This window comes from Carica papaya, chromosome 9 (assembly GCF_054855325.1).
Source record: "Carica papaya isolate Zhongbai chromosome 9, ASM5485532v1, whole genome shotgun sequence".
NCBI lineage: Eukaryota > Viridiplantae > Streptophyta > Magnoliopsida > Brassicales > Caricaceae > Carica > Carica papaya.
In genome coordinates, this window is record NC_142317.1 from 13,393,817 (window position 1) to 13,419,726 (window position 25,910).

At 37.0% G+C, this 25,910-nt stretch overlaps 1 protein-coding gene across 3 annotated transcripts in view; it reads left to right on the forward strand.

Annotated features, from left to right (window-relative positions):
• Positions 1-25,910, forward strand: part of LOC110810130 (protease Do-like 9) — a 54,351-nt gene that overhangs the window by 6,005 nt on the left and 22,436 nt on the right. For all 3 annotated transcript variants that reach the window (XR_015816056.1, XM_088210624.1, XM_088210625.1), the window contains exons 2-5: positions 22,426-22,625; positions 22,744-22,924; positions 23,090-23,281; positions 23,817-24,049. Coding sequence is in view for 2 of the 3 variants with exons in the window: in XM_088210624.1 (XP_088066750.1) it covers positions 22,426-22,625; positions 22,744-22,924; positions 23,090-23,281; positions 23,817-24,049 (806 nt within the window). In the remaining variant the exon portion in view is untranslated. The remainder of the gene's footprint in view (positions 1-22,425; positions 22,626-22,743; positions 22,925-23,089; positions 23,282-23,816; positions 24,050-25,910) is intronic.

Consider the following 25,910-nt stretch of genomic DNA (forward strand, 5'->3'; position numbering starts at 1 on the left):
AAACCCAGTAGCCCAAAAACTATTGCCCAAATGCTGTTAATTTCTGGACAGCTCAGTAATAAATGGTAACATGATTCCTCATCAGGTTCACAAAAGTGGCATATATTCACAATGGTATTTCTGTAACACCCCGAAACCTTTGCGCTTAATGTATAATTGGGAACTTTTATTTATTCAGACTTCAATACTACTTAAACTCTTTAAATATTTCGTAATTATAATTTTCGAATAAATATCATATTTCGTATTTTAAATTCATATTTTTAATTTATTTAAATAATTCTTAAAAATTTATCATTTTATTTCGTCGTAGAAAAATTATATTTTTGTTATTATTATTTTAAAAAATAAATTTTTAGAAAAAAAGACAGAGAAAAGGCGAAAATCTCGCAAGAAAACGCTCGTGGGAAGGGTCTTGCCTGCACGGGCACTGTACGCTGCACGTGCGGGGGGGCGCGCACGCGGCCAGCACAGGATGTGCACATTGTGTGCACGTCCCGCCTGCGTGGGGCGAGAAGCCCGATCTGCACGGTTCCCATTGCGTGCAGATGGGCATGGCTCCATGCGGACGTTGCGCGCACCGTCCATGTAGTAGGCCTGCGTGTAGTGCCCTGCACGCTGTAGGTCCTGCGCACGACAGGCTAGGTTTATAGCGCGCGATCGACCAAGGCAGTGTGCTGTTGCCTCGGGCAATGCGCGCCGTCCCCTTGGGCGTCGTGTGCTGCCTTGGGTGGCAAGCCGTTGTCGGCTTGGGTGGTGTGCTGTCGTCGCTTGGGTGACGTGCTGCCGTCGCTTGGGTGACGTGCTGCCGTCGCTTGGGTGACGTGCTGCCGTCATTTGGGTGGTGTGCCATCGTTTTTCACGCTGTCGTCACGTCACGTTGTATGTCCATCCGTCAGTCACATCCATTAGTTGTCAAATCACTTTTTCCATTGACTTTCTCTTTTATCACCAGATTTTGCTATTTGGCGCAAATTCAACAATTCCCATTTTCTATAAGTAGGGATTCTCCCTTCACCATTTCTTCATCACTTCCATTCAATTCTTCCATCCTCCAAGAGCTTAGAGAGAGAGGGAGTGATCTAAAAAGAGGGAGAGGAGAAGAAGAAAAAGGTGTAGGAAACTTTAAGGTTTCGATAAGAAATTTAATATTTACTTTTAAACATCTTAAGGAACATCTTTAGAGTAAAATTATGAAGTTTGAATTTATGATTTTTATGATTATATTTAAGTGTCTAAACAATGTAAATTTTACTTGATAATGCATGTTTTATAATCGTATATGAATTAGTCAATTTGCATTTGATTTAAATAATTTAATGCCTTAAAGTAATACTAATATGTGAAAGAGTGATTAAGTATGAAATGACTTATAGACATGAGAAACATGTATCTGTTTTGACTTGAATAATTCATAAAGTATTTCATTAGATTTTCTATCTCTGAGGGGTTCCTGTAACACCCTGCTCACTGTCGTGCTACATTGTATTTGGAAAATTCTATTTATTTAGGCCTTAAGGCCATAATAAATAGAATTTTCCAAATAAGGCCATACTAAATTCATTTAATTTTATTTCGTAGCTTTACATCGTAATTCGTAAATTATATTTATTTTATTATTTTATTTTAATTTTATTTAATTTTACCAAAATTTGTTTTAATTTATTATTTTTATTATTTTTTAAATAAATTCTATTTATTTAGGCGTTAAGGCCATAATAAATAGAATTTTCCAAATAAGGCCATACTAAATTCATTTAATTTTATTTCGTAGCTTTACATCGTAATTCGTAAATTATATTAATTTTATTATTTTATTTTAATTTTATTTAATTTTACCAAAATTTGTTTTAATTTATTATTTTTTAAATAAATGATTTTTAGGAGAAAACAGAAAAATTGGGAAAAATCCCGCAGGAAAACACTCGCAGGAGAGGGATTGCCCGTGCATGCAACAGGCGCAGGACGTGCACACAATGTGCACGTCCATCTGCGCGAGGCGCAGGGCTAGACCTATGCGCGCCACATCACGCGCGGAGAGGACTGACGCTGTACACTATGCACGGTTCACACAGCAGGCTTGCACCGATAGGCCTGTGCGCGCAGCGCCCCAGTGCGCGGCAGGGTAGCCCGGCACCTGCAAGCTAGGCTTGTAGTGCGTGTTGGGCGGATGTGGCACACTGTCGCCTCGGGCAGTGTGTTGCCACCCACCTTGGGCGGTGTGCCGCCACTTGGGGTGTGTTGTCGTAGTTAGAGGAGGATTCTCCTTCGATTTTTGTGCTGCGTCAAATCAAGCATCTCTCCCATTTCTACATTCTTTCTCTCTTCATCGGATTTCCTCACTCGGTGCAAATCCAACGGTCCCCATTTTTTATAAATAGGAACCCTTCCATTTTTTCATCACTTTCATTCTTCTACCTTTCAAAAGTTAGAGAGAGAGAGAGAGAGAGAGAGAGAGAGAGAGAGAGAGAGAGAAAGTGATCTAGAGAGAGGAGAAGAAGAACGGTGTAGGAAAAATTATCGAGATTTCGGTAAAGAATCTGGTATTTCTTTACACATTTTAAGGAGTATTTTTAGACATTAAAATAATAAATGTGATTTTGTATGATTTGCATGTTCTATGTTTAATAGTTTTAATAAAATAAATTGTTTTTGATTTCAAGCACGTTATGTGATTTGTGGGCGCTTGATGACTTGTATGTAAATAAAATAATATGAAACCGCTAAACTTATCTAAAAAATAAATATGAAATAAAAGAGAAAAGAAAAGTGGAATGAAGCCTGAATGGTCTAAAGTACGTATGTGTCTGTATTGACATGCATAATGCATCAAGTGTTTCGTTAGATTTTTTATCTCTGAGGGGTATCTGTTTTCCCCTCCCCCATCTAGTCTGAAAAAACGTGAGAATCACTTCCTGTGGATGACAGCATACCCTTTGATGAGAGCGGTGACGCAAATATTTGTTAAGGATCACTGTTGGTTAAGTACTGTCGTGAGTGTAGAATATCTTATAGGGGCACTATGGTCGGTACTACCGTGGCATGAGATCGTACTATGATTTGGTAAGCTGAAAATGTGCTTGAGCAGTTTGCCATTATCTGTATCTGATCTGGTCATTCCACATGCGTAGTCGGAAATCCGTATCTCCTCATATATAGAAATCAAAACGATTTTGCGAAATATGACACGAAAATATGAACATTTATAATTTATTTGATTTTCTTTATTGTCAAGTATGCTGTTTGTTTTTTATGTTGTGATTATGACATGATGTTTTTTTAATAAATAAATTGTTTTCATAAGGTAGGATAAGACTCTGACGTGACTTAATGGTAAGTGTTTATGATATAATTATTCACCTTTTAAAGCTTACAATATTATTTAAATATTGTTTTTTTACTGAGCATATGAAACTCATTTTTTTCATATCCTCCAAGATGAGGAAGATAGTGAGGAACCATCAGCTGATCTACCCATTGAAGTTTATGAGGATCCAGTGGAACCGCAAACCTTGAGTACATGATTGTGTCCAATAACATAATGATAGAAGTGACCATTTTTGTATTTTAACATTTGTATTTTGTAGTCACTTCTGGTCTCAGTTATATGAATATTTGGAACTCATATTTTGTAAGGGTTTTATATTAATTTGTTCCGCTGCATATAATTTTTATCATGCACTCGTAATCCATTTCTGTATCTGACACCCACATGCCTTAATTAGCATTTGAAATGTCAAAGATGGTATCAGAGCAGTTACGTGGAACAAATCCTTTACAACTGAGGCTGTAAGTAGAAAAACCTTTATGATATCTAGGAAAATAAGTCATTTTTTCCAAATTAGACCACCAGCTCGTGTCTTTTTTTTTTTGTAGGAATGACGTGAGGGAGACCTTCCGTAAAACGTACTAAAAGACTCAAAGCCCAGAACCATCCGACTAGGGTTTGAGTTTACCGAACTTTTTCGAGCTATCCAAGGATTGACTGCAGCTGTAAGACAGAACCAACCCAATCCTTGTTAACATCTTGCCCCAGAATACCGAATAGCCGAGAGGTCTATCTTTCACAATAAAGTGGAGTTTAGGAACTTAACCCGCTATACTTTGAAGGTGGTCCTGACCCCTTAATAGACGAAGTCTGAATCCTGCAGATAAATTTTTTTTTCTCTTTCTTAGATCTAACCGAGGAACAGAAAGTTGCCTTAGCAACCTTTATGCTGATCGGTGAAGCAGAATACTGGTGGCGACTTAAGAAGGAAGTCCTCTTACCTCCACCACCTGAGAAGTTTTTATGAATACATTCTTTGATAACTTTTTTCTAGCCTATGTTCGAGAAAAGGAGGAATTTTAGGACCTCTGCCAAAGAAGTCTGACGGTTGCCCAGTATGCAGCCCGATTTGTCCAACTATTTAGGTTTGTCCCTCTAATGATCATCTTCGAAAGTCGTAAAGTTAGAAAATTTCTGAAACGCCTTCGTGTCGACATCTATGACCGGATTGCGATGTTGAGACCCAGCTCGTATGCAGAGGTGTTAGAACATGCTCAGTTGGTCGAAAACCTCATCTCAGCCAGACACCAATGCATTATCCGAATTTGTAACCAACAACCACAACCACAATCTCAACAATCTAGAAGAAAATTGCTCGATCTAGTAAGTAGCAACCCTCGATAAATGAACTCGAATTGCCCTTCCCCCTACCCTACCTCCACCTACTGGATAGCTTGCCTGACCTTCCCAATCATGTCAGTAGTGTGGTCGCTCGCATGGTGACCTACCCTGTCGACGTATCAATCATGTATGCTATCGGTGCGGAAGCATCCAACACTTTATAAAGGACTGTCCTCAGCGGCCGAAGGACGTAACTAGACCTATGGTCTAGGGTCGTGTGTACTACCTAGATGAACTCGGTACTATACCCACTCCCATCTTTATCCAGGATATACTTTCTATTCATAATGCTTTTGTCAAGACTTTGATCGATATAGGTGCTACTCATTCTTTTATCTCCTGTGCACTTGCTTGTAAACTAGATATTAGGTCAGAACCTTTACAGAACATATTAACGATAGAGATTCCTTCTAGGGAATTACTAGAAGCTCACTGTGTATATAAAAATTGTAAAAAAAAGTTTCGGAAATAGAAGTATTTGTAAATTTAATACTTTTAGACTTCTCAGGATTTAACGTGATTCTAGAAATGGACTGATTAGAAAAATATAGAACAATTATTGATTGTGAAAGTAAAGTTGTAACCTTGCGATTTTCGAAAAAGATATAAAAATTTATTTTTTATCTTTTCTAACTATTGAATAAACAAGAATATGGATGATGATCATGCTGTGTATTGCATACCAGTTGAACTATCTGGTCTACCTCTCCCACGAGAGGTAGAGTTTTTAATTGAATTGTTACCTGGAACCCAACAAATCTCGAAACTTGTTTATCGCATGAGTCGTGCTGAGGTCACAGAACTAGAAAATCAGCTTTTCAAGCTGTCCGGTTAGAAGTTTATTCGCCCTAGTCGTTCCCCTTGGGGCGCTCTAGTATAATTCGTGAAAAAAAATGATGGCTCCCTCAGATTATGTATGGACTATCGGGAACTCAGCCGAGTAACAGTTAAAAGCAAGTACCCTTTACCTCGAATTGACGATCTTTTCGAACAATTCCATACCGATTGTTTATAACTTTTTGAAAGTTTTTCCCGTCAAACTATGTGGTCTACCTCTCCCGCGAGAGGTGAAGTTTTTAATTGAACTGTTATCCGGAACCCAACAAATCTCAAAACTTACCTATCGCATGAGTCGTGTTGAACTCGTAGAACTAGAAAACTAGCTTTCCGAGCTGCTTGGCCAGAAGTTTATTCGCCCTAGTCATTCCCTTTGGGGCACTCCGGTATTATTCTTGAAAAAGAATGATGACTCTCTCAGACTGTGTGGACTATCGGGAACTCAACCGAATAACAGTAAAGATCAAGTACCCCATAACTCGACGATCTTTTCGACCAATTTCATAGTGGTTGTTTACAACTTTTCGGAAGTTTTTTTCGTCGAACTAGCTTGTCTACCTCTCCCGTGAGAGGTAGAGTTTTTAATTGAACTGTTACTCGGAACCTCAACAAGTCTCGAAACTTGTCTATCGCATGAGTCATGCTGAGCTCGCAAAATTAGAAAACAAGCTTTTCGAGCTGCTTGACCTGAAGTTTATTCATCCTAATCATTCTCCTTGGGGCGCTTGGGTATTATTTGTGAAAAAGATTGATGACTCCCTCAAACTAAGTGTGGATTACCGGGAACTCAAGCGAGTAACAATAAAGAGCAAGTACCTTTTACCTCGAATCGACAATCTTTTTGACTAATTCCATATCGGTTGTTTGCAACTTTTCGGAAGTTTTTCTCGTCGAGCTACCTAGTCTACCTCTCCCGTGAGAGGTAGAGTTTTTAATTGAATTGTTACCTGGAACCCAACAAATTTCGAAACTTGCCTATCGCATGAGTCGTGCTGAGCTCACAGAACTAGAAAATCAGCTTTTCGAGCTGTTTGACTAGAAGTTTATTTGCCCTAGTTATTCCCCTTGGGGCGCTCCGATATTATTCGTCAAAAAGAAGGATGACTCTCTCCGATTATGCGTGGACTAGAGGAAACTCAGTCGAGTAACAATAAAGAGCAAGTACCTCGTATTTCCAATCGATGATCTTTTCGATCAATTGTAAGGAGTTACGATCTTCTCCAAAATCGACCTTAGATCAGGATATTACCAGCTGAGAGTCAAAGAAGAAGATATTCCGAAGACCGTTTTTTGGTATAGATATGATCTGTACAAGTTCAAGATGATGTCGTTCAGGTTAACTAGTGCCCCTGTTGTCTTCATGGATCTCATGAACATGGTTTTTGGGCATGCACTGGATCAGTATGTCATCGTATTCATTGATGACATTCTAATGTATTCCAAGGGGCCAAAGGATCATGCAGTCTACTTGTTTGAAGTGCTGGGGACACTTCGCTGGAACCAATTGTATGCTAAACTTAGCAAATGCTTCTGGTTAGGTTGAGTTTTCTTCCTCGGTCATGTAATTTCGAGTGAAGGAGTTTTCGTGGATCTAGTCAAGGTTGAAACAGTGATCAACTAGAATTCGTCCACCAATGTGGCCGAGTTACGTAATTTTCTTGGCTTGACAGGTTAATATCGGCGATTCATCGATGGATTCTCTAAAATTGCTGTTCCTTTGACTTGACTCACACGAAAGGGCATACTGTTCGTTTGGAATTATGAGTGTAGTGGAAACTTTATGGAATTAAAATGTTGTCTTACCTCTGTTCCGATGTTGATCCTCCCTGACAATATTGGAAGATTTCAAATCTACTGCGATGTATCTCATGAGTTTGGGATGCGTTTTGATGCAGCATGATAGAGTGGTCGCTTATGAATGCTGACAGTTGAAACCTAATGAGCGGAACTACCCTACTCACGACTTGGAGTTGGCGGTTATCATCTTTTGTTTGAAGATATGGCGTCATTACCTGTTTGGTTAGACGTTTGAAATTTACACTGATCACCAAAGTTTGAAATACATTTTCTCGCAGAGGGAGTTGAATATGAGACAGAGACACTAGATGGATCTTTTGAAGGAATATGACTGCAAGATCATCTACCACCCCAGTAGAGGGAATGTAGTCGTTGATGCACTGAGCCGAAAGGAGTTCATAGTGTAGTCGCTGCAAGATCATCTACCAAACCTTGTGCACCTGGGGCTTGCGAGCAATAGGCTTGCGTGCGCGGCACCTAGCGCGTCTAAGCCCTGCGCGCGTGTAGGCTAGCCCTTGCGCGTGTGGCAGTAGGCCTTTGTGCTTTTAGGCTAGCCTGCAACGCACCGGTTGGAGCACTGCCACCTCGGGCAATGCGCCGCCGTTGCCTTGGGTGGCACGCCGCAGTCACGGGCGGAGGAGGTCCTCCTCCCTCATTTTTTGTGCCGAATATCTTTTTTTCCTCTCTTAATCGAATTTCATCACTTGGCACGAATTCAATGATTCTAAAATTCTATAAACTGCCCTCTCTCTTCCCTTCTTTTCCACACTTCTATTTTTTTCATTTTAAAGGTTTAGAGAGAGAGAGAGATAGTAATTTAGTGAGAGAAAAAGAGAAAGAAAGGAAAACGGTGAAGAAGAAATCATTGAGATTTCAACAAGGAATCTAGTATTACTTTCCACGTCTTAAGAAATATTTTTAGATAAATAAATTTAATACGATTGTTAATTTGCTTGTTTTGTATGCCTCTGTATTTAAATGAGATGAATTGTTCTGGTTTTTAAGTACACTGTGTGAATTGCAGACACTTGATGAATTTGCATGTAATAAATGTAATATGTAATCGGTAACAGTAAAAGTAAAAAGAACAGAAAAAGAGAAAAGTAGAATAAAGTCTGTATGATCCGAAGTGTATCTGCATTGACATGCATATTGTATCAAGTATCTCGTCAGACTTTTTATCTCTGAGGAGTATCCGTTCCCCTTACCTTTCGGGGTATATATTTCCCTCTCTCCTATCTGGTATGGAAACATGTAAGAGGACCGCTCCTAGTGGGTGACGGTACCCTCCGACGAAAGTGGTATCGCACTATTTGTAGGGGTCACCCGTGATTAAGTAATGTCGTGGCTATATATATCTGTTACGGCCATTATGGTTGGTACGACCGTGGTCATAGATTGTAGCATGGTTTGGCCAATCAGAAGTAGGTTTGAGTAAATTGCTGTATCTGTATATGATCTGGTCATTCCACTTGAGTATTTGGAAATCTGTATTTGCCATAAGAGATGGAAGTTGTAATGACTTCACAAAGCATAACACGAAAATCTGTGTATTTCATGATTTATTTGATTTTCTCTATTATTTGGCATGATGTGCGTTTGATTTTCTGTGCTAACATATTATTTTCTTAACAAATAAATATTTTTTATAATGTGTAAGATAAGTAAACGAGAAAGTTAAACGGTAGATAAAATAATAAAGTTTTAAAATCTTACGATGTTAATTTAATACTGTTTTTTCTACTAAGCGTATGGAATTCACTTTTTTCATGCCTCTCTCCCCCCAGATGAGGAAGAAAATGAGGAACCATAGGCAAACCTACTATTGGAAGTTTATGAGGATTTTGTGATCCACAAGTCTGAGTGCATGACTGTTCCTGCACTCTGATGAATCCAATAGCATAGTGAAAGAAGTGACATTTATGCTTTGTATTTTGTAGCCACTTCTGAGCTCAGTTATGTATGTATTTGGAACTTATACATATTTGGAAGTGATTTATTATGATTTGATTCTGCTGCATAAATTTTTTCATGCACTCGTTATTTTAAATCTGTATCTGACACCCATTTAGCTTAATTGACACTTGAGATGTCACATTTCCCCTTCGTGCGTTGTCTCGGATACGCCACTGTCATCTTCTAGGATCAATCCGAAAGCCCACAACTCGTCGTCGTTGATGCTTCCTTGGGCCGGTTGTCTCAATGGCTCATAAGGCTTCCCGATCTTGATGGCATCGATGATCCATCTTACCTGATCTAAGCTTGCAAGAACTGGATCCTTGGGCTTCATGGGATTGAGACTTGTCGTCGAATCTTGACTCTGTTTCCTTGGTTCAGGTTTCTCTTGGGCCTTGTTTCCATATTGGCACGAAAGTTAATGGTTGTTGCCTGAGTAACTGGTACGCCCTCCTGGGATCACATAACAAGATGTACCGGGATCTGAGACGTCAATATTTGTTGTCTGAAATGAAAGACATTATCGACTACGTCTTCCGATGCCTTACTTGCCAATTAGTTAAGGCGAAACACCAAAGACCTGACGGTTTGTTGCAAGGCCTCCTGATTCCGGAATGGAAATAAGAGCATATAACCATAGATTTTGTCACCGGTCTGCCCCGGATTTGCTCCGGTCGTACTGTCATATTGGTCATCGTTGACAGACTAACCAAGACTACCCACTTCTTACCCATCAGAACCATTGACTCCACGAGCAGATTAGTCTGTTTATATGTCGATGAAATTATTCGACTCTATGGTGTCCCCTCATCTATTGTGTCTGACCGAGATACTTGATTCACCTCCAACTTTTGGGACAGTTTTCAAGAAGTGCTTGGGTCTGAATTGTACTTCGGCATTGTTTATCATCCCTAGATTGATGGTCAGTCTGAATGCACTATTTAGACATTGGAAGAAATGTTGCGTGCTTGTGTCCTCGACTTTGGCGATAACTGGTATGAGTATCTTCCCCTGTATGAATTTGCTTATAATAACAGTTATCATTCTAGTATCGACATGACTCCATATGAAGGCTTGTATGGTAGACCCTGCCGTTCTCTCACTTGTTGGAGCGAAATCGGAAATCAGCGTCGATTGGAACCTGATTTCATTTAAGAAACTATCGAAAAGATTACTATCATCCATAGGAGCTTAGCTACTACTCTTGTCAGAAAAGTTACTCGGATAACCGTAGAAGACCATTGGAATTTTTCGTTGGTGACGAAGTCTTCTTTAAGATTTTCTCCTACAAGGAAAAAATGCGGTTCGAAAAAAGTAGAAAATTGAGCCTCTGTTATGTAAGATTTTTTTGGATCATGGAATGTGTTGGACCGTGGCATACAGCTTCGCTCTGTCTCGAGAATTTGCGGATCTATATGATAGTTTCCATGTCTCCATGTTTAAAAAGTACCACCCTGACCCTTCTCATACATTCTTCACAAAGAGATGCAGGTGCAAGTCGATATGACGTACGAGGAACTCCTTGTGGAAATCCTTGGTTGGACCTACACGGTTTGCACAACAAGAGAATCCTCATGGTGAAAGTGCAGCGGCAGCACCACACTCCAAAAGAGGCGACGTGGGAGTTGGAGAGCGAGATGAGAGAGAAGTTCCCAGACTTGTACATGACAAATTTAAATATTTAAATATTTCGTAATTTTAATTTTCAGTTAAATATAGTATTTCATATTTTAAATTCGTATTTTTAATTTATTTGTATAATTCTTAAAATTTTAACATTTTATTTCGTCATAAAAAAATTATATTTTTGTTATTATTTAAAAAAATAAATTTTCAGGAAAAAAGATGGAGAAAAGCAAAAATCTCGAGGGAAAATGCCCATAGGAAAGGTTCTGTGTGCGCGGCCAGCACTTGACGTGCGCATTGTGGGCACGTCACGTCCGCGCGGGGCGTGAGGCCCGGTCTGTGTGCGCGTCCCATTGCGTGCAGATGAGCATGGCTCCATGCGCCCTGTGCACGTGCTGTCCGCGCAATTGGCCAGCGCACTGTAGGTCTTGCACGCGGTAAGCTAGGTCGGCTCGCCAGTGGGCTAGGCTTGCAACGCGCGACTTACTAGGGCAGCATGTTGTTGCCTCGTGTAGTGCGCGTCGCTCCCTTGGGCATTGTGTGCCACTGGTTAGGCGGCGAGTCACCGTCAGCTTGGGCGGTATGTCGTCGTCGTTTGGGTGGCATGCTTCCATTTTTCGTGTCGTCGTCATGTCACATCGTTCGTCCGTCATGTCATGTCGTCTGTTTGTCAGTCACATCACTTCTTTTTCTCTTGACTTTCTCTCTCCTCACCATATTTCACCATTTGGTACAAATTCGATGGTCCCCATTTTCTATAAATAGGGACCCTTCCTTGACCATTTCTTCATCACTTTCGTTCCATTCTTCCATCCTCCAATAGCTTACAGAGAGGGGAAGTGATCTAGGCAGAGAGGGAGATGAGAAGAAGAAGAAAAAGATGTAGGAAATTTCAAGGTTTCGGTAAGAAATTTAGTATTAACTCTCAAACATCGTAAGAAACATTTTTAGAGGAAAATTATGAAGTTTGAATTTATAATTTGCATGATTATGTTTAAATGTCTAAACAAATTAAATTTTACTTTGATAATGCATGTTTTATGATCGTATATGAACTTGTCAATTTACATATGATTTAAATGATTAATGCTTGAAAGCAATACTGATATGTGAAAGAGTGATTAAACATGAAATGGTTTATAGACATGAGAAACATGTATCTGTATTGACATGCATAATTCATTAAGTGTTTCTTTAGGCTTTCTATCTCTGAGAGGTTCCTGTTTTCTCCCTCCTCCACCTAGTTTGAAAAGACGTGAGAGAACCGCTCCCTATGGATGACGGCGTACTTTCTGACTAGAGTGGTGACGCGATATTACTGTAGGGATTACCCTTGGCGAAGTACGATTGTGGTCATAATTTTACTGATAAGACCACTATATTTAGTACGGCCGTGGTCATAGATCGTGCTATCGTTTGGTAAACCGCAAATGTGCTGTTGGTTTGACAAGTTGCAAATTGTTATTATACCTGAACTGGTCATTCCACATGGGTTGTCGGAAATTTGTACTGCCCTCAGTATATGAAAGTCGGAATGTCTTCGCAAAGAAATGATACGAAAAACTGTGCATCTCATGATTTGTTTGATTTTTTCTATTATCAGTATTATTGATTTGATTAATATGATCATAAGGTGATAGATTTGATGTTTTCTTTAATAAATAAATTGTTTTCATAATTTAAGAAAAAATTCTGACGCCACTCCTTATGGTAAGTATTGATGATATAGTTACTCATTTTTAAAATCTTATGGTATTATTTAAATATTATTTTTCTTACTGAATATACAGAATTCACTCAATTCCATGCCCCACTCCAGATGAGGAAGATAGTGAGGAACCGATCATTGACCTATCCCTTGAAGTCCTTGAGGATCCTGTGGATCTATAAATCTTGAGTGTATGACTTGTCCCACACTCTGATAAGTTCTTTCACATAGTGAAAGAAATGACTTGTATTTCGATATTTTGTATTTTGTTATCACTTTTGTCCTCAGTTATATGTGTAATTGGAACTTATATATTTTGTAAGGGATTTGTAATAAATTGCTCCGTTGCATACAATTTATTACTATGCACTCGTAATGTGTTTTTGTATCTGACATTCTTATGTCTTAATTAGCATTTGAGATGTCATAGTTTTCTTTTCTCTTTATCATATCAATAGTCAAAATGTTGTCTCTTGCCGTCGCCCAAATAAAAAAAGCCACTCTAGGAGTGCTTTAGTCTTCCAAACGAGCTTGAAAGGTGCAGTCATGTTTGGAATACCTTCTTATAAACTGTAATAGAATTAATATCCAGTTTCCATAGTAGTCTCACATCATGATTTTCAGTCAACTTAATGTTGTCTAAACAAAGCAGAAGATTGCTATACTCATAAATCTCCCAATCTTGCAGGTTCCTCTTAATCTTAACACTCTATGTTCTATCATTACCCACAGATCTGAAAGCCTTCTCCACCTTAGCCTCCTTATCACTCGCAATCACAAAAATTCTAGGAAACCGATCTTTTAATTTGAAGTCACTCACCCATTCATCATGCCAGAAACTTATTTCTTCCCCATTCCCAACCTTCCACCCCACACAATTCATAAACTCTTTGCTGCCATCCCTCATTCTTCTCCAAGGACTCTTATCATGTGGTTTGAATCTCCCCCTCCTACCACTCTCCTTCTTCCAACCCCCCCACCTCGCCACAACAACCTTTCTCCGCAACTTATCTTTCTCCATGAGAAACTTCCATAACCACTTCCCATGAAGAGCATTGTTCATTTCTTTAATGGATCTTAAACACAAATCCCCCTTCTTCACACTTTTCTTGACCTCCTCTCATCTAACAAGATGATATTTTCTATCCCCCCTTCTCATCACCCCAAAGAAAGCTACATTAAATCTTTTTAAGTTTTGTAGCAATGCTTGCCGGGATGGTTAAAATGGAGAGGTAGTAAATTAGTAGATTAGTAAGGGTACTCTTAATCAAAGTGAGCCTACCTCCTTTTGATAGATAGTTTCCCTTCCACCATGCCAACCTCCTATCAAACATTTCCACAATAGGATCCCACGTCTTGACATCTTCATATTTAACGTTTTTAGCCCCCACAACCTTAGGGATAATGACCAAAAAAGAAATGTTAATTGACTGAACAAAAGAACTCGTTCTGTGGAAATCATTAAAAACCGCAACCACATCCTTCTTGATCACCTCCCAAAAGTCAAGATAAAACTTTAAATTAAAGCCATCAGGTCCTAGTGCCTTCTCCCCATTACACTCCTCAAGACAGCCTCTGATTTCCTCTTCTGTGAAAAGAAACTCCAGCCCCATTCTGTTTTCTTCACTTAACTGCTTAAAACCTAAACCCTCCAGTCTTGGTCTAACATTCTCCTCCTCGCTGAACAGATTCCACGACAACATCTTTTTATAAGAGGTTTATCAAAACATTTTCCTCCAATGATGATACCAATTAGAAGCTACATGAAGATGGATAATTTACTTGAATCTTTGGTCAATGTGACATCTAAAGTTTTTGGAGATGTCAAGAGAAAATTAGCAAAGGCACCTATTCTACATATTCCAAATCTCTCCAAAATGTTTGAAGTTGCTTGTGATGTATCTCAAGTAAACAATGGGGTTGTACTTGCCAGGAAGACGTCCAATTACTTAATTCAATGAGAAACTTAGTGATGCCAAACAAAGTTTCACCATCGTGAAAAGGGATTTTATACCATTAACCAGACACTTCGCTGTTGGTTTTATTATATATTTTTAAAGAGTTTGTTCTCTACTTTGAACTTGAAGCTCTTAAATATATTAGCTTCCTGAAGAAGCTTAGCCACAATCATGCCAGTTGGGTGGTTTTCTTGCAAGAGTATTTTTTTGTAATCAAACATAAGAAAGGAATAGAGAACGAAATAGTAGGAAATGATTCATCTCACAAGGATTTTAGCATAGCTAGAGCATATTATCCTAATCTTTCATTGCACAAAGAATACTTATTTAAAGGAATCTTAGAACTATCATGTCTACCTATCATGTCATTTTGGCTGGAAGTAATCTTAGAACTATATTGGAATGGTATAATTGGTCATTTTGGAAGTGATAAAGCAATTGCTATAAAGATCGATTTGATTGGCCAAGCATTAAAGGAGATGTGGCTAGAGCAATTGCTAAATTTCATGTCTATCAAGTTTTTAGAGGGGAAGCACAATATTGGCTTTTACATGTCTCAACTTGTACCCCATGAATCTTGTACATATATAAGCATGGACTAAATACTTGGTTTCCTAAAGAAGCTAGAAGCGATGATTCTATCTCCATAGTATTGGTTTGTTTCTCCAAGATGGCTTATTTTGTAGCGTATCCGAAGGTTGTAGATGCTCCTAACACAATCAAACTTTTCTTTAAAAGGGTTAGCTTGCATGCCTTACCACTATTTTTTCGAATTAAGGTGTAAAATTTGTAAGCTACTTTTTGACGCACCTTATGGAGGATGTTAAACACAAGCTCAAGTATGCTGCACTTTTTTATCTATAAATTGATGAGGACTAACTAAAATTCTCAATAGGAGCTTAGGCCTCGATTTTTTGTTCGAAAACACGTCAGAAATTGTGATCTTTTTCTTCTAATGGTTGAGTTTATTTACAATGGTTCTATTAAACCAAATCACAAAGAATAAGTCTGTTTGATTCATCATGGATAAGGAAGCTTGTCGACAACAATCTTCTCTTATGATGTCTTGTTTCCTATCAGCTATGGTGTTTGGCTTATACTCTAATGGGGTGAATTAGGTGGTGGCCAATTCAATTAAATTGAAGATTTTGACTTGGGAAGGGATTCATGGGTGATAAAAGCTACAACAAAAATCTAGGTCTTTTCTCTTTGGCCATCCAAAAGGGTTATTTGGAAAGAGAGAAAAAAATGAGTCTTTCTCAGGGCATAGTTGATCTTTTAATATAACAAAGGAGTTTTAGTTTTAGACCCTAGGTTTTTGTTTTCCTTTTAAATTTCATCCCCTTTATTTTAGCAAGGATTTAGGGACTTGATTTCATATGTTAATAGAATTATAAAGCCTTTGTATATCATTTGAATCCCCTTGGTGCTTTTAATACTATTCTTTTGTTTCTCAAAAAAATAAAAAACCGAGGAAGCTTGTTGACTAGGTTCCCTTGCTTGTGGATGTGTATCCTAGTGATTAAGGAGAAGCTTTTTCCTTCACCGATCCATGAGATACATGAATCATAAACTTATACAAGATTTGTACAATTGGTATATCATGAATTTGAGGTTTCTATATGGCTCTTGGATGTAGAAAGGAATTGATTGGGGCAAAAGTAAATTTGAAAATGCTTCAAAATAGAAATTTTGGTTAGGGGTAGAGTGAGTTTTTACGAGGACGATTGGATGGTAGGAGGGGCTTTATATTTGTAGTTTTCCACAATCTTTGCCATTGCCCAACACAGAGATTTTTGTAAAAGAGGCATTTTGGGGCCTCCTGGTAGGGGCACTTGGATTATTGAATTAATCAGAAACTTGAACAATTGGAACATTGATGACTACTTGAATCTTCTTAAGTTGCTTTCTCCAAAGGTGGTCTCCAGTGAACCTGGAGATGAGCCTGTTTAGGGTTTGAATTACAAAGGACTTTTCTCAGTCAACCTGTATTACATGCATATGATAAAAGCTAGAGTCCATGTAATACATTCCCTTTAGAAATGGTTTTGAAGATGAAAACGACACCTAGAGTGGCTTTCTTCACATGGGAAGCTGTGTGAGAATGCATTCTAACTTTAGACAAGTTGATTAAGAGGGGAAAGATCCTGGTGAATGGATGTTACTTATGTAAAAATTGAGCAGAGACATGCAATCTCATCCTCTTTTGTTGTCTATTTGCAAAACACCTTTTGGTAATTGGCATTTAACTTATTGGGGTCTGAGTTAGGTTATTGCAGGTATAGTGAGAGAGAAGGTTTGGGTGTGGAATATTATCCATAACTGGTGATAGATGTCTTGTTTGCTTTTTAATAGCTGCAAATCATCAAAGCAGAAGTAGAAGATGTTGAATATGAAAAGGTTTCCACAAGAAGTGGTAATTATCACTGTGAAGGGTTACAAAAGAAAAATACTAAATAATTTTTGTATTTTTATTTAAATGAAAGTCGGGATATATATAGATGTAAACAGATTCATATATTGTAACCAATATAAATTACCCTAATTATTTTCTTGCTAATTATGTTTACATATTTAGAAAAATAATCATATTATTATGTATAAAAAATATTATATAATATTCTAACACTCCCCCTCCAGTTGGAGCATAAATATTAATCATGCTCAGTTTGTTCCGAAGATACTCATTCCATATTCAATGAAGATGTTTTGTGAATATATCATAAAGTTGTTCTCCTATTTTCATATAACCAGTAGATATAAAGTTTTCTTAATTCTTTTCTTAAATGAAGTGATAATCAATTTCGATATATTTGGTTCTCTCATAATACACAAGATTTGAGACAATATAAAGGGTAGCCTGATTATCGCACCAGAGTTTTGCAGGAGATGTGGGTTTCAAACCCACTTCATCTAATAGATGATGTATGCATAAGATTTTCTATGTGAATTAGGCCATAGTTCTATATTCGGACTCTGCACTTGAGCGAAATATAACTGTTTGCTTCTTATTTTTTCATTAGACAAGATTTTCACTAATAAAAACACAATAACTCGTAATAGACTTCCTATCAATCTTAAATCTAGTACAATCAGTATCTGTAAAATATTCAATTTGAGTATGCTCATGATTTCTAAATACTATGCCGAGACCTGGAACACCTTTTAAGTAACACAAAATTTGTTCCAAAGCTTTTTAATGTTTGACTGTAGGTGTCGATATAAATAGCTAGCAACACTGACAGGGTATGCAATATCTGTACGAGTCATAGTGAGGTAATTCAATTTTCTAACTAATCGGCTATATTTCTCTAGGTCATCAAGAGGATCACTATTACTTTTGTAAGATGTACATGTGGTACCATTGCCGTATTGCATGGCTTAGCTCCCAACTTGCTTATTTTTGCAAAGATATCAAGTACATTCTTTCTCTAAGATAATAGAATCCATTCTTTACTTGTTACTTCAACCTCCAAAAAGTATTTTACTTGTTCTAAGTTTTTGGTATTGAACTTGGTATGCAAGAATGATTTGAGAGAGGATATTCCTGCATGATCATCTCCTACAATCACAATATCATCAACATAAATAATAAGAAGTATAATAGCAGCTGTTAATTCTGTATAGAAAATTGAATGATCACATTTGCTCTTCTTTAATTTGAACTCACATACGATCTCACTAAACTTGTCAAATCACACACAAAAACTTTGTTTCAGACCATACAAAGATTTCTTCAAATGACAAACTTTCTGTACTCTTCCTGAGCAACAAACTCAGGTGGTTGCTCCATATATACTTCTTCTAAGAGATCACCGTGTATTTAATATTCAGCTCGTGTAAGGGCCAATATCGGGAGATTACAATAGATATGAATAAACGGATACAGGTAAATTTGGTCACTGTAGAGAATGTATTAGAATAATCCACCCCATAAGTCAAAGTATAGTCTTTCGCTACTAGTCAAACTTTAACTCTTGCCACAAAGACATCTAGATTTACTTTGATTGCAAATACCCATTTTCACCCTACCGCTTTTTTTTCTTTGGGTAAATCTAGTAGATCTCAGGTATGATTATCATCAAGAGTATTTACCTCCTCAAGTATAGCATTACACCAACTAGGGTTTTTCAGAACTTTCTTAGCTATCTTGGGTATAGAAGTTGAATTTATGAAAACAATTAAAATACTAGACGAAAGAGAACAAATGGTCATATAATATAAAATTAACAATGAAATAAGTTAGCATAGGAATGGCGCACCGACGTTTACCTTTACAAAGACTAATGGAAATATCAAGGTCTTGTGAGGCAGGATCAGATGACAACAGATCTGGTGCAGGACATGTACCATTAGTTTGTTGTTTTTTGGAATAAATATGAATAATTGGTGGCGGTATTTGAGTTAAAGACACACGAACACTATCATTAACTTCTCAAGTAGAGTTGGAGGCACATCATCTGGAGAAATACTTTTATTTGTTTGCTTAGTAAAGGCACCTGGTGTGAAACTATAAATTAACCATTTGTTGTCCCCCTTCTGACTTGTAGACTTACACGATGAAGAGAAGAGCGGTATATTTTCTGAAAAAAGTACATTAGTTGATATTAAATATTTATTGAGATCTGAAGAGTAGTACTTTTATCTTTTTTGGAGGCGAGAATATTTCAAAAATACACACTTTAAAGTCTTTGGGTCCAATTTTGTCATAGTAGATCGCACATCTCGAACATAACAGGTGCTACCAAATATCTTAGATTGCGTCAGTAACAGATTTGTTTGGAAAAAGAAGACATACAGATTGCGCCGGTAACAGATTTGTTTGGAAAAAGAAGACTATAAGGAACATCCCCATCAATATGTGTGCTCACAAGGCTTAAAAGAGCCCATGGTATGAGTTTATGAAAAAAAATCTTGATGCAATGGCCTAGGTTTTGGAGAATCTGCTATGGAAGGCTGATAGGGGCAATAAAATCATATGTTGGAAAGATATTTGGATAGATAATATGTGTTTAATGAGGAGGTTTTCCAAAATTTTTTTGCATTTCTCAGACAAAAAATATGCTGATTCAGGATGCTTACAAGATTAATAATGGTTGTGCTAAATGGCTAATCAATGTCTCGAGAAATCTGCAGGATTGGGAACTCTACGAGTTTGAAAATTTGTTACTGTTACTGGCTGCTCAACAGGTGTCTGCTGGGGATGACAGGATGATGTGGAAGTTGGATAAAAGTGGAGTCTTCAGTCAAATCTTATTACAAGCACTTAACTGACAAAAACAACGTGATAAGTTTTGATTTTCCCTCTAGGCAGATCTGGAAGGCGAAAGTTCCCCTTAGAGTTGTTTTTTTTGCATGGAAACAAGTAGAGAATGCATCTTGACAATTAATAAACTTAAAACTAGGGGATTAGTCATTCCAAACCAGTGCTATTTGCGTATGGCTAATGAGGAAAGTTGTGTGCATGTTCTGTTGCGGTGTCCTGTGGCCTCTGGATTGTGGAATGCTATTTTTAGTTTGATTGGTGTTAACTAGGTGATGGCTGGATTTATTAGGAAAGAATTGTGGGCTTGGGATGGGATTTATGTTGAGAGGAAGTTGAAAAATCTAATTCCTTTTATCTTTGTTTTGGATTCTTTGGAATGAGAGAAATTCTAGAGTTTTTGAGGGTAAAACTAATGATTTGTATAATTTGAAAGATAGGTGGTTGCATTATTTTAGATTTTTATTATTAAGACATGATATGATTAGTGATGTGGATTTTGGGTATGTCATTGATTCACTAGCAATATTGTAAAGGTTTTGTAAATGGGTGGTACCTCCAATTGTTTGGTACCATGTTAATATAATTTCACACTTTTTATTTAAAAAAAAAAGAACATCCTTATCAAACACTGGAGATAACATACGATTAATCAAAAAATAAACTATGAAAATGACATCAGACTAGAATTACGTAAGGACTTGTGTTTGAAACAAGAGGGCTTTAGCTGTCTCAAGTAAATGTCTGTTCTTCCTCTTTGCGACCTCATTTTGAGATGGTGTATCAACACATGAGGATTGGTGAAGGATCTCGTGTTGAGTCATATACTTCTAAAATGAATATAACATATATTTCTTAGCATTATCACTCCTCAATACATGCACATAAATATTGAATTATGTCTTGACTTCAATACAGAAAGCACAAAAATGAGAAAATATTTCCGAACGATTCTTTATAAAATATATTTAAGTCATTTGAGAAAAATCATTCACAAAAGTGACGAAATATTTGGAACCAGTTTTGGACGGAACAGGGTAGGGGCCCTAAATATCATAATGAAATAAATCAAAAGCAGATTCATCTCGTCTATTGACCCTTGGACTTAATAGATTACGGTAATGTTTTGTAAAGCGACATGACTCATAATCCAATGAGGGTACATTATGGAACTGAGGATATAGTTTCTTCAACACAGGTAAAGATGGATGTCCTGATTGACAATGTGTTTCAAATGGAGAGATAATATTAGAGTAAGTAACTGATCGAGGTACCCAAGTATAAAAAATGTAAAGATCATCTCATATATTTCTTTTACCAATAATCTGATTCGTTATAAGATTTTGAATAATAATGATAAGAAAAAGATGTAAATTTACTCACATAAATCATATTGAAGGTAAGTTTAGTTAGACTTAATACAGATGACAGAGTAATACATGATGTTGGTTTTGTGGTCCCTAAACCCATAATATTATATGCCGACTAATCAGCAATAGTTATAGGAAAATGTGCTTTGTGTGGTTGAAAATTAGAAAAAATATTAGAATTACCTATTATGTGGTTTGTAACACCAGAATCAATCACCCATCTGTTTGAAGAGTAGAGAAGATATTTTTTCTCTAATTCAGCAAGAACAGAAAATTGATTCAAAGATTTCTAATACTAAGTCAATTTAATATGCTCATCAACTAAATTATAACAGTTCTCTCAGAAAATAAGGTAGCAGTAGTAGCAACAATATTAGCGATCTGTCCTCCGATTGAGATTATGGAATTTCTTATGGTATCGCTTTATATGCCCTTGTTCACGATAGTAATAGCAGACAATATTGTTATTCATTTCAATTCATCAATTAAAAATATGTCATTTATAATACCAAAAACACAACAGTCAGAGACCAAAAAATACTGTAAATAAATTAGAAATTCTGATAAAATAAAATACCTCCTTGTACACAAAAACCCAAGAGAACCACACTGCCAACCACTGGACCTCACGCACCGCCGCACGCGCTGCAGCCAGAAATCGCCAAAATTTCTCCTTTCGGCCGGAAATCACCAAAGAACTCACCAGACAACTGAAATCCAAAAAGGGCTCGCGTGCGCGGCATATTGGTGATTTCCTGATCTTCATTTGAGATTCTAAATTTTTCAACTTGATGTAGCCAAGGGTTTTCTGCAATAGGGAGAATTGATGGCACATATCCGCAACCTGGCTATTTGGGAAATTACTTTTGTGTTAATATTTAATCATTTCGGATTTAAATCATGTTCTCCTATATTATGTACAATTAGGTTTTCTATCCCTTAGTGATAGTATTAATATTCAATCTTTTCAAAAATTCTTACTCGAATAGTATTTGAGAACAGTTACCTAGGACTTTATAAATGCCTTTATAGTCTCGATTTTGATATCATTATCAGGATACAAATTATTCTGAGAATTTTCTTTCAATTATCGACTATGATGCTTTGGAACCCTAGATGTGATATCTAAGCTGTATAAATCATCAAGTAAGCAAAATAAACCTTAATTGACCCTATATCAGTTCCTCTTGCAAGTCCATGATGAAATAAATGTTGTTAACAGTTTGTATGTCATATTGCAGCCTTGCTGACAGTTGATGATGATGAATTCTGGGAAGGGGTGTCACCTGTTGAGTTTGGGGACTTGCCAGCACTTCAGGATGCTGTGACTGTTGTAGGCTATCCAATAGGAGGTGACACAATTTCTGTAACAAGTGGTGTTGTTTCCCGAATAGAGATCCTATCCTATGTTCATGGGTCTACAGAGCTATTGGGTTTGCAGGTTAGGGGATTTCATTTCCACCCTCATTGGAGTGCACATTTTCAGTTCCTTGACTAATATCCTTGTATCTTTCTTTTTATTTTCTTACTGATCTTGTCTCTGGATTGTTCCCTTGCAGATAGATGCTGCTATAAACTCTGGAAATTCCGGTGGCCCTGCCTTTAATGATAAGGGAAACTGTGTAGGTATTGCATTTCAGTCCCTTAAACATGAAGATGTGGAGAATATAGGGTATGTGATACCAACTCCAGTCATCATGCACTTCATCCAGGATTATGAGACAAATGGAGCATATACAGGTAACTCAGTGGCATCTTTGACATTTTGCATGTGGTATTAAGTGTAGTCATTAATCACCACATATTAGCTTCCTACCAAATTAACTTGCAACGACAAGCTATTAACATTATCAGCTGCATGAACTGTCCTTCTGCATAATCAATGGTCCTCCACCTTGATGCTAGGGTTCCCAATCCTTGGGGTTGAGTGGCAGAAGATGGAAAATCCTGATTTCCGCAAGGCAATGGGCATGAAACCTGACCAGAAGGGTGTTCGTATCAGAAGATTAGATCCTACTTCCCCAGAATCTGAGGTTTTGAAACCATCAGATATTATTCTCAGCTTTGATGAGGTTCATATTGCCAATGATGGAACTGGTAAGTCTGTATTCATTATTTATATGGCATATACTCTGCATAGTTTTTGGGTAATCCTATTTGTTCTGTACCTGCTTTCTGTACTGAAGAAAACTTCGTTCATATCGTGCATGTTCTGTTATGTATTTATATATCCTCCGTATCTTGACAATTTTAGAATGTAATTTCAGTTGCAAATATTAAGGAAACTTTTTATCCGGAGCTACTCTTGTTTGTGGCCTTTATCTGAGTTACTGGAAAAAGAGCAGGATTAAATTAAATGAGTAACTTCTGAAATTAAGTTGTTCCTTTGTAAGCTTGAATTCTAAATTGTGTGATAAGAGGTATCTAAAAAAGACAAGTCATGTCCTATTGAAATTTTATTGGAGTACCTTGAGAAATGCATGGTAGGAAGATCAAACATACAGCACTTGCTTGACTATCATTCAATATGCAAAATATTAATGTGAATGAGTCCAAATCTTTGTTTCTTAGCCATTGTAGTAAATCCTTGCTGAGCGTTTCTGACATGGTAGTTCTGATCTTGATCATTCAGTACCTTTCCGACATGGGGAACGAATAAGTTTTAGTTACCTTGTGTCCCAGAAATACACTGGGGATGAGGCAGTGATAAAGGTTCTCCGAGATTCTGAAACTCTTGATTTCAGCATCAAACTAGCTTCTCATAGAAGGCTTATTCCTGCACATAGCAAGGGCAGACCACCTTCATATTATATTATTGCAGGGTTTGTGTTCACAACTGTATCTGTTCCATATCTTCGTTCTGAGGTATGCTGTCTGCAAATTCCCAGTTGTTAATGTATATGTGGTTCATTTATTTTTTAATCCACCTGTTTCTTCTTTTATGTTTTCTGTTGCTTTGATATCTATTAGTTGGATTATCGTAAAATATTTTAGGCTTAGGATATATATATATAACTGTATATATCTCAAGGTTAACCAAGATACCGTATTTATTATGTGGTTCTAATGCATAACTGGAAGATTCGATTCCAAAATGACAATGATATTTGATGTATTATTAGGATATCTAGCTTTTAGAAAGTATAAGAAGTTTAGGGTGTTAAATTTTGTTTAGTTTATATTGTAGCTTAGTTTGAAGTTTGTCAGGTATTTTATTTCTTGCTGATTGTATGCTTGATCATGAAGGGTACTGAATAGAGTTAAGAATTTTGAGTTGAACTTTGAGTTTTGAGATTATTGTCTTCCTGTCATGTTTAATTTTCTATTAGTTTTACTTGAACTCTCCCAGGTCCTGCAGTATTTGGTACTAAAACCTAAACTTAATTCATCCTGCTACTGTTGATATCCCCAATCTAGAAACAAAATCTTAGCATCTGAAAGTTTTGGTTCAAATTTCAAGAAGGAAAAATAGAAAGAATGTCTTCGCCGAAAATTCAGACCACCCAAATTGCTGCATTTAGAAGCTACTAGCCATCATACAGACTTCAGTACTGGTTGCTCAATCTATTAAAAACTGTCTCACCTTTGTCCAAATGTCATGACCATTGATGCCTCTTCAGATATTCATACTATCGACCTTATTGTCATGATTCCATCATTGATCTAGAATGTCCACTTCTAAAGCTACCTTTCAGGGCTTCCACCAGAAACCTATCGTGCTCTAGTGACAGGTTATAGTAATGTGGGGCCACTGTGTAGGTGTTGTAGCACCAGTCTGTAGGTCAAGCTACACCATATTCAGGGCAACTGCTAGCCAACCTGAGATGTCTCGGAAGCTGATCTGAGCAGTATTGACCCTACCTCCTTCCTCCCCCCCCCCTTTCATTTTCAAATTTTATTTTATAGCATGTTGTTCTTAACTGTATTCTTTGTTATAGATGCTGAACTGAGATAATTTATTTAAAGTTTTTAATCAATATGAACGTGGAAGGAATTTGAATAATTTGCAATTCTAGAAAGTTGCAAGTTTTGTCACATTAAACTGGCAAAACACTTTTGGAGCTTGAGGTTCTCTTTAAGGATATTTATTGTATGATTTACATTCTGAGAAAAGGGATATTTATTGTATGATCACTATTGTTGATTAGATATCTAGTATTAATTTGGAATGCTGAAAATAGAGGGAACAGAGGTTCCATACGATACAATGCACATAAAGGTGCCTAAAATTTTCTATTTTCTTCAATTAAATGCCCAAACTTTTATTTTCAATAAACAAGAATCTTTCTCATTTTTATTTTAAAAAAAATAGGATCTTTCTCATCTTCTTCCGTTAGATGGCTGACCTTTTATTTTGAGCAATTAGGTGTCGATCTTATTTTGCTTAGTTGAGTGCTTTATATTTATGATTATATTTAAGTAAGTATAATATAAAATTTTTTAGTTGAGTGCTTTATATTTATGATTATGTTAAATAAATCTTTGGACCACTTGGCATGTTGTTCTCATTGCCTTCATTGCTCTATGTCCTTTTAAGGTTGAAGGCAGAGTGATGAATAGAATGAGGACAACGACTATAATTTTTTTTAATTTTAAGATAACTCTTTTTGGTATTAATCTTTTGCCCCTTTTGTACTAATAATTTTGTAAATAAAAATACCGCTACCTAGCAAAAAAAAAAACAATCAATTATAATCATAAATCATAGAAACCCAATTAATACAAC